This window comes from Gobio gobio, assembly GCF_949357685.1.
Source record: "Gobio gobio genome assembly, chromosome: 21".
Lineage (NCBI taxonomy): Eukaryota > Metazoa > Chordata > Actinopteri > Cypriniformes > Gobionidae > Gobio > Gobio gobio.
This window is the reverse complement of record NC_137117.1, coordinates 2,277,210-2,291,739: the sequence shown is the minus strand read 5'-3', so window position 1 is coordinate 2,291,739 and position 14,530 is coordinate 2,277,210. Positions and strand designations below refer to the sequence as shown.

Here is a 14,530-nt window from a genome sequence, read left to right as displayed (position 1 = left end):
TGAAGTCTTTACGAGTGAGTCATTGAATCATTCACTTTTATAGTAAATAGACAGCAGAAATCAACACTTGTCAGAGCCTCTAGTAAACATGACATGTTCAGAACTATGATGGTGATTCTCAGCTGATCCAGAATCGTGCAGCTCTACATCCCAGCTAACACATGCACGTTCTCAGAAAGCTTTGCTAACGTACACATCACATTTCCGAATGTCCAGAAAACGTTTAAATAACATGAAAAAAACGCTCCATTGTAGTTTTAGCGTGTGCTCGTATGGTCAGAGAACGTCCGGCGGTCAGCTGGGATGAATCTGCGAGCGGAATGAGACGCGTATGGCTGATGTCCCAGCGCTTGACATCTCATGTACCCGACCGACACGCCAAACATTAAAGCACGTACAGCACACGCGTGTGAACACCAGCTGACACGCCTCCAGGTACCTCGGTCTTTATTTAGAAGGATTATCTGGCAAATGTGAAATTACATATTGCATAAAATTAACGAGTTATTATTATTCTTACTTCTCCTCCTCGCGAACACACACACTGGCTCTATTTCCCTAAACAGAAACGTCAAACGACCTTTGACATCTGATATATCCAGATATTGCATGTAAAAGTGTATTTGCAGTGTTCAGAGAACTCTATACCTGAGGGAATCAAAGACGGATTTAGTAAAGGAAAAGGCATCATATGCTTGGATTAGGGTTTTTTTGCAGTGGATCTCGACGGCCACTTCATATGATTTGGTCAGATTTGTTCGATGTTTTTGCTTCATTTGTCATTTAAAAGGCTTGAGGAACTTCACTGGCTGTGATTTGTACAGACACACACACACACACACACACACACACACGAGCCCAGATAGCGCGCACGTGTTCATCCCTCCATCACACTCATTTAATCAGTCCTTCCAGAAAAATGCGGCTTTTTTGTGTGATTGTTGCGGCCAAAAATCCTTGATTATGCGGCACGTTTTCTTAAAAAATGCGTGATATTCATGCAATTTATGCGATAAAATTGCGGGAACTTGCAAAAACTGCGGTTTGATGAAAAAGAGAAAAAAAAGCACTACATCGCATAAAGTGCTGGGAATATTTCAGTTCTCATCTTGTTTTAGTGAAGACCTTAATAAACACACGGCTCAGATTTACAAAACATTGAGTCAAGCAAGTTCTGCAGCTTTACAAAAGAAATATGCTACAACTACTGAAAAAATTAATAAATAACTTCCTGTTTTACAGATGTCGCTATACAAAACAGACATTCGAGTGCTTCAAATGCACAAATCTCTTAAAGGGTTAGTTCAGCCAAAAATGTAAATTGTGTCATTAATGACTGAGCCTCATGTGGTTGGACACCCGTCAGACCTCCGTTCATCTTCAGACACAAATGAAGATATTTTAGTGTAAAGCTGATGCTCTGAAAGGCCTCCATTGGCTCAACTTTACACTCTCAAGACCCTTAAAAGACACTAAAGACTAAAGTTACAAAGTCCATCTCACTACAGCGGCTCTACAATAACTTTATGAAGACGAGAATAGTTTCTGTGCGCAAAAAAACCCTAAATAACGACTTATATAGTGATGACGATTTCAAAACACGGCCTCATGAAGCTTCGAAGCGTTATGAATCAGTGAGTCGATTCATGATTTGGATCGCGTGTCAAACTGCTGAAATATGACTTAAGTGATCTAAACCGCTGAATCGACTCACTGATTCATAACGCTTCAAACCGCTGAATCGACTCACTGATTCATAACACTCCAAACTGCTGAATCGACTCACTGATTCATAACGCTCCAAACTGTTGAATCGACTCACTGATTCATAAAACTCCAAACTGCTGAATCGACTCACTGATTCATAATGCTTCAAACCGCTGAATCGACTCACTGATTCATAATGCTTCAAACCGCTGAATCGACTCGCTGATTCATAACGCTCCAAACTGCTGAATCGACTCATTGATTCATAACGCTCCAAACTGCTGAATCGACTCACTGATTCATAACGCTCCAATCCGCTGAATCGACTCACTGATTCATAACGCTCCAAACCGCTGAATCGACTCACTGATTCATAACACTCCAAACTGCTGAATCGACTCACTGATTCATAACGCTCCAAACTGCTGAATCGACTCACTGATTCATAACGCTCCAAACTGCTGAATCGACTCACTGATTCATAACGCTCCAAACTGCTGAATCGACTCACTGATTCATAACGCTCCAAACTGCTGAATCGACTCACTGATTCATAACGCTCCAAACTGCTGAATCGACTCACTGATTCATAACGCTCCAAACTGCTGAATCGACTCACTGATTCATAACGCTCCAAACTGCTGAATCGACTCGCTGATTCATAACGCTCCAAACTGCTGAATCGACTCACTGATTCATAACGCTCCAAACTGCTGAATCGACTCACTGATTCATAACGCTCCAAACTGCTGAATCGACTCACTGATTCATAACACTCCAAACTGCTGAATCGACTCACTGATTCATAACGCTCCAAACCGCTGAATCGACTCACTGATTCATAACGCTCTGAAGCTTCATGATGCTGTGTTTTGAAATGGGTCATCACACTGGGAAACTGCTTTGCTTTGGTCTTCTGCTGTTATTTTTGTTGGCCAATGGGAGTTTGCGAGCTTCCTCATGGTTTCAGCGATATCTGTGGTTTCAGCGATATCTGTGGTTTCTCCACGGGGGTTTGCAGATTTTCGATGACATTCGCGTCGGGTAATTACGTCACTTCAAAACGTTCCCATGGCAACAGGGGGAAATGGCGGCTCTTGTGTGAAGTAAACAAAAAAAATTCTACTTTCTGCTAATATATATGACTTTTTTGCAGCGAAAATGCGGGGATTACGAAATCATGCTAGCCCCGCATATTTTGCACGCGGAAATAGACAATTTATTATTTGTATTTGAAAAAATGCGGCCCCCGCATAAACATGCAGACTTTGGCTGATTATGCGTTAAATCATGCGATCGCACAATGCCGTTTTTCTGGAGGGACTGTTTAAAGCGACGCGCGCGCGCTACCTGGGAAACAAACGCACACAGAATCGCACATTCTTACCGTTATTCTTAAAATCTACTGATATCCACTGAATTGTAAACAGAAAATACTCATAATATCTACTGTAGTCTTATTCTAGAGCTATAAAATAAATGTCGTCTATACTCTTTAGCCAGTTATTATGCAGAATCAGATTATATATATATATGTATATATATATATACTACAACCAGAGTAGAAACTAAAGCCTGCACGTACAGTGCTATACATTTATATATAGAGCTATATAATCATCTTTTAGATTGTAGTTATCCAATAACAACAAAAAAAAAATACTGTAATTACATAAATAATACAAGAAGTATTAAAAGCTGGAAATAAAGGTGTTGTCCAGAAGAAGGAAGGGTCCGCTCACAGCGCCGTCTCTTTAAGGTCATTCAGGTTTGGCAAACGCGAGCGAAAGTGGCGAGCGAATCCCGGTTTGGAGGCCAGCTGCTCGGGATACGGGTTTCCCTCGGCACGGCCCAGAGCGCTGGAGTGCCAGCCGGACTCCAGGGGCCCCGGGGCCGCGTACACCGGCTGGCGGCTCTTCAGGCCGCGGGGCTCCGCGAAACCCCCGCCTTTGGAGGAGGATGGAGGATAGTGGAGGTCCGCGGAGGTCTGGTTGGAGGAGGAGGAGGTGGAGGTGGTGAGGTGAAGGAGCTTCCGCAGAGACTTCAGAGGCTGAGACAGAGCATTCACACGCATTTATACAACACAAAAACACTCAGAAATCACACACCAACTATATATATCGGATTATATGCAGTTTAATGCATACGTTATAAAAACTGAATATTATTATATCATTTACATATACTTTGTTTATAGTTGATTTCGTGTCTTTTTATATTTTTATTTATATAATGTATGTAATTGATTATATATAATTGAATCCTGAATTCATAATAATTATAAATCACACATCAATTATATATATCGGATTATATGCAGTTTAATGCATACGTTATAAAAACTGAATATTTTTTTATATAATTTACATATACTTTGTTTATAGTTGATTTCATGTCTTTTTATATTTTTTATTTATATAATGCATGTAATTGATTATATAATATATACGTCGTTTAATCCATATTTCTTGTTATATCATTTATATATAATTTGTTTATAGCTAATTTAATGCATAATTTATAAAAACTTAAAAACTGAATCTTTTAAAATAATTGTTTTATATAATGTATATATAATTTAATCCATTTATATAATGAATAATTTATAAATAACGTTTTTAGTTTCAATTTAATGCATAACTTCTAAAAAAAATAAAAAAATTGAATTATGTCATTTATATATAATTTGTTTATATTTCATGTAATGCATAATTTATAAAAACCGAATATTTTTTATAATTTGCATATGATTTATATGTCATTTTAATGTATTTTTTATATAGTTTATATGTAATTTAATCCTTAATTCATAAAAATCAAAAACTGAATGTTTTAATAATTCATATATAGTTAATTTATATAATGAATAATTTATAAATAACGTTTTTAGTTTCGATTTAATGCATAACTTCTAAAAAAAAAAAAAAAAATTGAATTATGTAATTTTATATACAATTTGTTTATATTTAAAGTAATGCATAATTTATAAAACGTAAAAACTGAATATTTTATATAATTTGCATATTATTTATGTCATTTTAATGCATAATGTATTTTTTATATGTAATTTAATCCTTATTTCATAAAAATCAAAAACTGAATGTTTTAATAATCCATATATAGTTAATTTATATAATGAATAATTTATAAATAACTTAGTTTCAATTTAATACATAACTTGAAAACTAAACTGAATCTTTATATAATTTGCATATGATTTATATGTAATTGAATACATGTCTTTTTATAGAATTTATTTATATAATGTATATACTAATATATAATTTAATCCTAAATTCATAAAAATCAAAAACGGAATGTTTTAATTGTTATGTAATCAATAATGTATATATAATTTTAATTTAATGCATAACGTCTAAAAAACTGAATCTTATATCATTTATAATTATTTCTATATTTATATAATTTACTAAATGTATATACAATTTATTTATGTAATTTAATTAATAATTTATAAAAAAAATTAAAATATTTGATATTATTTATTTAAACATAAATAAAAAGACGTATATGTAATTTAATCCATAATTCAGAAAAATTATATAATTGACATATATTTTAAATTATTTAATTTATATTTAATGTAATGCATAGTTAATTAAAAACAAGTCTATTTTTTATTTTTGTACATATTTTATATATCATTTATTTAAACATGTATATATAACTTATTCATACATAATTTATAGAATCACAACCTGAATCTTCTGATTATATAACACACAGAGCTCTAACCACACAAGTGCACTATTAATACACAGTATTACTGTGTAGGTTTTTCACATCTAGTGAGAGTAAATTAACAATTCCAGGTGTTATTTCAAACATTACATGTATTATATTTCTTTTTATTTTATGATCTTATTCTTTTATACCATTACACCACCGTTCAAAAGTTTGCGGTTAACACTATTAACACGTTTATTCATCAAAAGTGACAGATTCAATTAGTCACTATTCCCATCTCTAGGTGTAAAGAGTGTGAGCTGTACCTGCGAGTGTGTGTCAGGTGTTCTCTCCACGGGCCAATCAGAGTCCCGCTCCTGATCCTGCTCCCGATCCCGATCCCGATCCCGGCTCCGGGTGCGATGTCTGCTGCCCTGATGTCCATACGACCGCGATGACTTCTGGATCAGCACCTGATCCGGCCCCTCACTCGGCACCTGACCAATCACACGCGTCACAGAGCTGTCAATCATCCTGACATTAAAGGGTCAGTTCACCCAAAAATGAAAATTGTGTCATTAATGACTGAGCCTCATGTGGTTGGACACCCGTCAGACCTCCGTTCATCTTCAGACACAAATGAAGATATTTTAGTGTAAAGCTGATGCTGAGAAAGGCTTCAGATAGGCCTCCATTGGCATTCAGTACATTTACACTCACAAGACCCATAAAAGGCACTAAAAACGTCGTTACAAAGTCCATCTCACCACAGTGACTCTACAATAATTTTACGAAGCGACGACAATAGTTTTTGTGCGCAAAAAAAATCTAAATAACACCTTTATCCAGCTTGTTCTTGTCTTCAGTGTGTGTCTCCACGACGCATGCGTGAGAATATGAGCAGATCCGGCGTCCAGGAATCCATGAAATGCTCACTTAAGCCCCATTTTGAGAACTACGGCGAGACCTAAAGCACGATCAGTGTAGAATTCAACAGCTGAGATACGCGCGTCTTCCTCTGCTCGTAAACAAATCTCTTCTGGGTCATGTGTCCGAACGCCGGATCTGCGTCATATTCTCACGCATGCGTCGTGGAGACACACACGGAAGACAAGAACAAGCTGGATAAAGGCGTTATTTAGATTTTTTTTGCACACAAAAACTATTGTCGTCGCTTCGTAAAGTTATTGTAGAGTCACTGTGGTGAGATGGACTTTGTAACGACGTTTTTAGTGCCTTTTATGGGTCTTGTGAGTGTAAATGTACTGAATGCCAATGGAGGCCTATCTGAAGCCTTTCTCAGCATCAGCTTTACACTAAAATATCTTCATTTGTGTCTGAAGATGAACGGAGGTCTGACGGGTGTCCAACCACATGAGGGTGAGGAATTAATGACACAATTTACATTTTTGGGTGAACTAACCCTTTAAAACATTACAACTAACAGCCAAAATAACAGAGAACGACAGCCCGGGAGATGTTTTCTAACATGGGTGGATTTTACAAATATACTGATTCTTATTCTTAATATTACATTTTATGATGAAGATGATGATGGTGATGATGATGGTGGTGGTGGTGATTATTCTTATTAACCAGATTAGTCACAACATCATCATAATCACCATCACCAGATCCAGGAAATCTGATTCCTGATGACTCCGGATAAAATCATTCCACCACTTTATTCAATATTTTATACTTTTCACAATACTTTTCAAAGCAGCTTTGCAGAAAATCACAGCCTTGCATGTTTTATTGTTATATTTTTATAGGTAAATTTCACCCAAAAAGTCTTAATTCTGTAATGAATCATGTTTGGACATGATTTAAAAAGAAATAAAAAAAGTAGCATAAGATAAATTCAGTACACAAAAGGGCTTTTCACACTTGAAATAGTTAACCCTGGGTCATTCTAAATCTGGGAATCCGCTTCATGCTCATAATTTAAGAGGGTTAACAAACAAACAAATCTTTATTTCTGAATATTAATTCATATATTCTTTAAATATGTTTACTTACAGGCTCTAGTGTTGGTGCCAATACTGCTGTTAAATTACAAGTGTGAAACGTTCCTTTACCCGGGGTTAAAAGCGGTGCTAACCCTGCTGTTAAATTACAAGTGTGAAACGTTCCTTTACCCGGGGTTAAAAGCGGTGCTAACCCTGCTTCTAAATTACAAGTGTGAAACGTTCCTTTACCCGGGGTTAAAAGCGGTGCTAACCCTGCTTCTAAATTACAAGTGTGAAACGTTCCTTTACCCGGGGTTAAAAGCGGTGCTAACCCTGCTGTTAAATTACAAGTGTGAAACGTTCCTTTACCCGGGGTTAAAAGCGGTGCTAACCCTGCTTTTAAATTACAAGTGTGAAACGTTCCTTTACCCGGGGTTAAAAGCAGTGCTAACCCTGCTGTTAAATTACAAGTGTGAAACGTTCCTTTACCCGGGGTTAAAAGCGGTGCTAACCCTGCTTTTAAATTACAAGTGTGAAACGTTCCTTTACCCGGGGTTAAAAGCGGTGCTAACCCTGCTTCTAAATTACAAGTGTGAAACGTTCCTTTACCCGGGGTTAAAAGCGGTGCTAACCCTGCTTCTAAATTACAAGTGTGAAACGGGGTCCTTTACCCGGGGTTAAAAGTGGTGCTAACCCTGCTTCTAAATTACAAGTGTGAAACGTTCCTTTACCCGGGGTTAAAAGCGGTGCTAACCCTGCTTCTAAATTACAAGTGTGAAACATTCCTTTACCCGGGGTTAAAAGTGGTGCTAACCCTGCTTCTAAATTACAGGTATGAAACGTTCCTTTACCCGGGGTTAAAAGCGGTGCTAACCCTGCTTCTAAATTACAAGCGTGAAACATTCCTTTACCCGGGGTTAAAAGCGGTGCTAACCCTGCTTCTAAATTACAAGTGTGAAACATTCCTTTACCCGGGGTTAAAAGCGGTGCTAACCCTGCTTCTAAATTACAAGTGTGAAACGTTCCTTTACCCGGGGTTAAAAGCGGTGCTAACCCTGCTTTTAAATTACAAGTGTGAAACGTTCCTTTACCCGGGGTTAAAAGCGGTGCTAACCCTGCTTCTAAATTACAAGTGTGAAACGTTCCTTTACCCGGGGTTAAAAGCGGTGCTAACCCTGCTTCTAAATTACAAGTGTGAAACGTTCCTTTACCCGGGGTTAAAAGCGGTGCTAACCCTGCTTCTAAATTACAAGTGTGAAACGTTCCTTTACCCGGGGTTAAAAGCGGTGCTAACCCTGCTTCTAAATTACAAGTGTGAAACGTTCCTTTACCCGGGGTTAAAAGCGGTGCTAACCCTGCTTCTAAATTACAAGTGTGAAACGTTCCTTTACCCGGGGTTAAAAGCGGTGCTAACCCTGCTTTTAAATTACAAGTGTGAAACGTTCCTTTACCCGGGGTTAAAAGCGGTGCTAACCCTGCTTCTAAATTACAAGTGTGAAACGTTCCTTTACCCGGGGTTAAAAGCGGTGCTAACCCTGCTTCTAAATTACAAGTGTGAAACGTTCCTTTACCCGGGGTTAAAAGCGGTGCTAACCCTGCTTTTAAATTACAAGTGTGAAACGTTCCTTTACCCGGGGCTAAAAGCGGTGCTAACCCTGCTTCTAAATTACAAGTGTGAAACGTTCCTTTACCCGGGGTTAAAAGTGGTCCCATCCCTGCTTCTAAATTACAAGTATGAAACGTTCCTTTACCTGGGGTTAAAAGCGGTGCTAACCCTGCTTCTAAATTACAAGTGTGAAACGTTCCTTTACCCGGGGTTAAAAGCGGTGCTAACCCTGCTTCTAAATTACAAGTGTGAAACGTTCCTTTACCCGGGGTTAAAAGCGGTGCTAACCCTGCTTCTAAATTACAAGTGTGAAACGTTCCTTTACCCGGGGTTAAAAGCGGTGCTAACCCTGCTTCTAAATTACAAGTGTGAAACGTTCCTTTACCCGGGGTTAAAAGCGGTGCTAACCCTGCTTCTAAATTACAAGTGTGAAACGTTCCTTTACCCGGGGTTAAAAGCGGTGCTAACCCTGCTTCTAAATTACAAGTGTGAAACGTTCCTTTACCCGGGGTTAAAAGCGGTGCTAACCCTGCTTCGAAATTACAAGTGTGAAACGTTCCTTTACCCGGGGCTAAAAGCGGTGCTAACCCTGCTTCTAAATTACAAGTGTGAAACGTTCCTTTACCCGGGGTTAAAAGCGGTGCTAACCCTGCTTCTAAATTACAAGTGTGAAACGTTCCTTTACCCGGGGTTAAAAGCGGTGCTAACCCTGCTTCTAAATTACAGGTATGAAACGTTCCTTTACCCGGGGTTAAAAGCGGTGCTAACCCTGCTTCTAAATTACAAGTGTGAAACGTTCCTTTACCCGGGGTTAAAAGCGGTGCTAACCCTGCTTCTAAATTACAAGTGTGAAACGTTCCTTTACCCGGGGCTAAAAGCGGTGCTAACCCTGCTTCTAAATTACAAGTGTGAAACGTTCCTTTACCCGGGGCTAAAAGCGGTGCTAACCCTGCTTCTAAATTACAAGTGTGAAACGTTCCTTTACCCGGGGTTAAAAGCGGTGCTAACCCTGCTTCTAAATTACAAGTGTGAAACGTTCCTTTACCCGGGGCTAAAAGCGGTGCTAACCCTGCTTCTAAATTACAAGTGTGAAACGTTCCTTTACCCGGGGTTAAAAGTGTGCAGTCTGAAAAGCCCTAAATACAAACATGATACAACTTAAGTGTTATGTTTTGAATTTCGGTAAAGAGGAATTAGGGGAAAATGTTTTTAAATATCATAAAAATACTGTCAAAAAATCATAAAATTAGGCTTTGATTTTTCTTCATGCAGAATATAATTTCTTTCTGTTTTCTTATGATTTTTTTTGGGGGGGGGGGGGTGGGGGGCATGATTTCATCAGTTTCACCCTCATGTATTTACTTCAGTCCGTTTCTGTGGACTTGCTAAAACTAAATCAAATGGAAAATTCTCACACATGCAAATCACAGGATGCAATTATGAACCCATGCGTCCGTCATTTGTGCATTTGTCGGAGTCTGATGACATCACAGATCTGACAACCAATGAGGAGACAAGTACCCAGCCCACTTCCACATAACCGATTAGTCTTGTTAATTCATGCAGCGAGAGCGGTTTAGTTGGCAGTGTGTTAGAGGCGATTGTATGGAGACTCATGTATACCATCGGTGTGGCCACTAGAGGACGCACTCTCTCAGAGGAGCTGCGTGTGAAGCTCCTCTGAGAGTGAAAAAGAGGAAAGAGAGACTTTCTCATGGCTGGAACTCGCTCTTCAGCAGTGTCTGTCTGCAATACAAGAGGCACAAAACTCACACAATACTCAATACTGGAGATCTGACACCCCACTCTGATCACGGTTTACACATAATTATTACAAATATTAATCTGAGTTCATATCATAATGAATCCAATTAAATATTGTGAATTCGTTTTATTTTTATATGTTCCATTTACATTTTAGTTATTTTGTTTTGGTCATTTCTATTAGTTTCTTTTTTTTAAAGTATGTCTATAGAGTTTTTATTAATTTTATTTTAGTTTTAGTTATTTTAGTACTTCACATTTTTTTGTTAAAAATAATAATCCAGAAAACTGGTGAGATTTCTAGACTCTCTAGAAACTAGTTAATATTGATTAGGGTTTATAATTAGTTATACATTTTTTTCTAAATAGTTTGTGTTAATTTTAAAAGGTTTCATACTATAACAAATCCCATACCATAAAAATATGATTATCACTGAATGATGACTTGAAAAGATTAGGAATAGAATAGAACAGAATATAATAGAACACAACACAACAGAATAGAATAGAAAAGAACAGAACAGAATATAATACAACACAACACAATACAACATAATAGAATACAATAGAACACAACAGAATAGAATACAATACAACATAATAGAATAGAACACAACCCAACAGAATAGAATACAATAGAACACAACACAACAGAATAGAATAGAAAAGAACAGAACACAATAGAATAGAAAAGAACAGAACAGAATATAATACAACACAACACAATACAACATAATAGAATACAATAGAACACAACAGAATAGAATACAATACAACATAATAGAATACAATAGAACACAACAGAATAGAACACAACCCAACAGAATAGAATACAATAGAACAGAATACAATAGAACACAACACAACAGAATAGAATACAATAGAACAGAATACAATAGAACACAACATAACAGAATAGAATACAATAGAACACAACACAACAGAATATAATAGAAAACAACACAATACAACAGAATACAATACAATAGAACAGGATAGAAAAGAACAGAATATAATACAACAACACAATACAACATAATAGAATACAATAGAACACAACACAACAGAATATAATAGAACACAACACAACAGAACACAACAGAATATAATACAATAGAACAGAACACAACCCAACAGAATAGAATACAATAGAACAGAATAGAATAGAATAGAATAGAATAGAACACAACACAACAGAATAGAATACAATAGAACACAACACAACAGAATAGAATACAATAGAACACAACACAACAGAATATAATAGAAAACAACACAATACAACAGAATACAATACAATAGAACAGAATAGAAAAGAACAGAATATAATAAAACACAACACAATACAACAGAATAGAATACAATAGAACACAACACAACAGAATATAATACAATAGAACAGAACACAACAGAATAGAATAGAACACAACACAACAGAACACAACAGAATAGAATACAATAGAACACAACAGAATAGAATACAATAGAACAGAACACAACAGAATATAATACAATAGAACAGAACACAACCCAACAGAATAGAATACAATAGAACAGAATAGAATAGAATAGAACACAACACAACAGAATAGAATACAATAGAACACAACACAACAGAATATAATACAATAGAACAGAATAGAAAAGAAAAGAACAGAATATAATATAATAAAACAACACAATACAACATAATAGAATACAATAGAACAGAACACAACAGAATAGAATACAATAGAACAGAACACAACAGAATAGAATACAATAGAACAGAACACAACAGAATAGAATACAATAGAACAGAACACAACAGAATAGAATACAATAGAACAGAACACAACAGAATAGAATACAATAGAACAGAACACAACAGAATAGAATACAATAGAACACAACACAACAGAATAGAATACAATAGAACAGAACACAACAGAATAGAATACAATAGAACAGAACACAACAGAATAGAATACAATAGAACAGAACACAACAGAATAGAATACAATAGAACAGAACACAACAGAATAGAATACAATAGAACAGAACACAACAGAATAGAATACAATAGAACAGAACAGAACAGAATAGAACAGAACACAACAGAATAGAATACAATAGAACAGAATAGAATAGAATAGAACACAACACAACACAACACAACACAACACAACAGAATAGAATACAATAGAACACAACAGAATAGAATACAATAGAACAGAACACAACAGAATATAATACAATAGAACAGAACACAACCCAACAGAATAGAATACAATAGAACAGAATAGAATAGAATAGAACACAACACAACAGAATAGAATACAATAGAACACAACACAACAGAATACAATACAATAGAACAGAATAGAAAAGAAAAGAACAGAATATAATATAATAAAACAACACAATACAACATAATAGAATACAATAGAACAGAACACAACAGAATAGAATACAATAGAACAGAACACAACAGAATAGAATACAATAGAACAGAACACAACAGAATAGAATACAATAGAACAGAACACAACAGAATAGAATACAATAGAACAGAACACAACAGAATAGAATACAATAGAACAGAACACAACAGAATAGAATACAATAGAACACAACACAACAGAATAGAATACAATAGAACAGAACACAACAGAATAGAATACAATAGAACAGAACACAACAGAATAGAATACAATAGAACAGAACACAACAGAATAGAATACAATAGAACAGAACACAACAGAATAGAATACAATAGAACAGAACACAACAGAATAGAATACAATAGAACAGAACACAACAGAATAGAATACAATAGAACAGAACACAACAGAATAGAATACAATAGAACAGAACACAACAGAATAGAATACAATAGAACAGAACACAACAGAATAGAATACAATAGAACACAACACAACAGAATAGAATACAATAGAACAGAACACAACAGAATAGAATACAATAGAACAGAACACAACAGAATAGAATACAATAGAACAGAACACAACAGAATAGAATACAATAGAACACAACACAACAGAATAGAATACAATAGAACAGAACACAACAGAATAGAATACAATAGAACAGAACAGAACAGAATAGAACAGAACACAACAGAATAGAATACAATAGAACAGAATAGAATAGAATAGAACACAACACAACACAACACAACACAACAGAATAGAATACAATAGAACACAACAGAATAGAATACAATAGAACAGAACACAACAGAATATAATACAATAGAACAGAACACAACCCAACAGAATAGAATACAATAGAACAGAATAGAATAGAATAGAACACAACACAACAGAATAGAATACAATAGAACACAACACAACAGAATACAATACAATAGAACAGAATAGAAAAGAAAAGAACAGAATATAATATAATAAAACAACACAATACAACATAATAGAATACAATAGAACAGAACACAACAGAATAGAATACAATAGAACAGAACACAACAGAATAGAATACAATAGAACAGAACACAACAGAATAGAATACAATAGAACAGAACACAACAGAATAGAATACAATAGAACAGAACACAACAGAATAGAATACAATAGAACAGAACACAACAGAATAGAATACAATAGAACACAACACAACAGAATAGAATACAATAGAACAGAACACAACAGAATAGAATACAATAGAACAGAACACAACAGAATAGAATACAATAGAACAGAACACAACAGAATAGAATACAATAGAACAGAACACAACAGAATAGAATACAATAGAACAGAACACAACAGAATAGAATACAATAGAACAGAAC

At 35.7% G+C, this 14,530-nt stretch overlaps 1 protein-coding gene across 1 annotated transcript in view; it reads right to left on the bottom strand.

Moving 5' to 3' along the window:
• Positions 1-3,445: 3,445 nt before the first annotated feature.
• The window catches only part of LOC307117999 (cyclin-dependent kinase-like 5), a gene marked incomplete at its 3' end in the record, with an annotated part of 114,491 nt that continues 103,406 nt past the window's right edge, over positions 3,446-14,530 (bottom strand). The window contains exons 17-19 of the mRNA XM_079803292.1: positions 10,576-10,698; positions 5,721-5,891; positions 3,446-3,757 (exon numbers count right to left, since the gene is read on the bottom strand). Of these exons, the coding sequence (XP_079659418.1) occupies positions 3,446-3,757; positions 5,721-5,891; positions 10,576-10,698 (606 nt within the window). The remainder of the gene's footprint in view (positions 3,758-5,720; positions 5,892-10,575; positions 10,699-14,530) is intronic.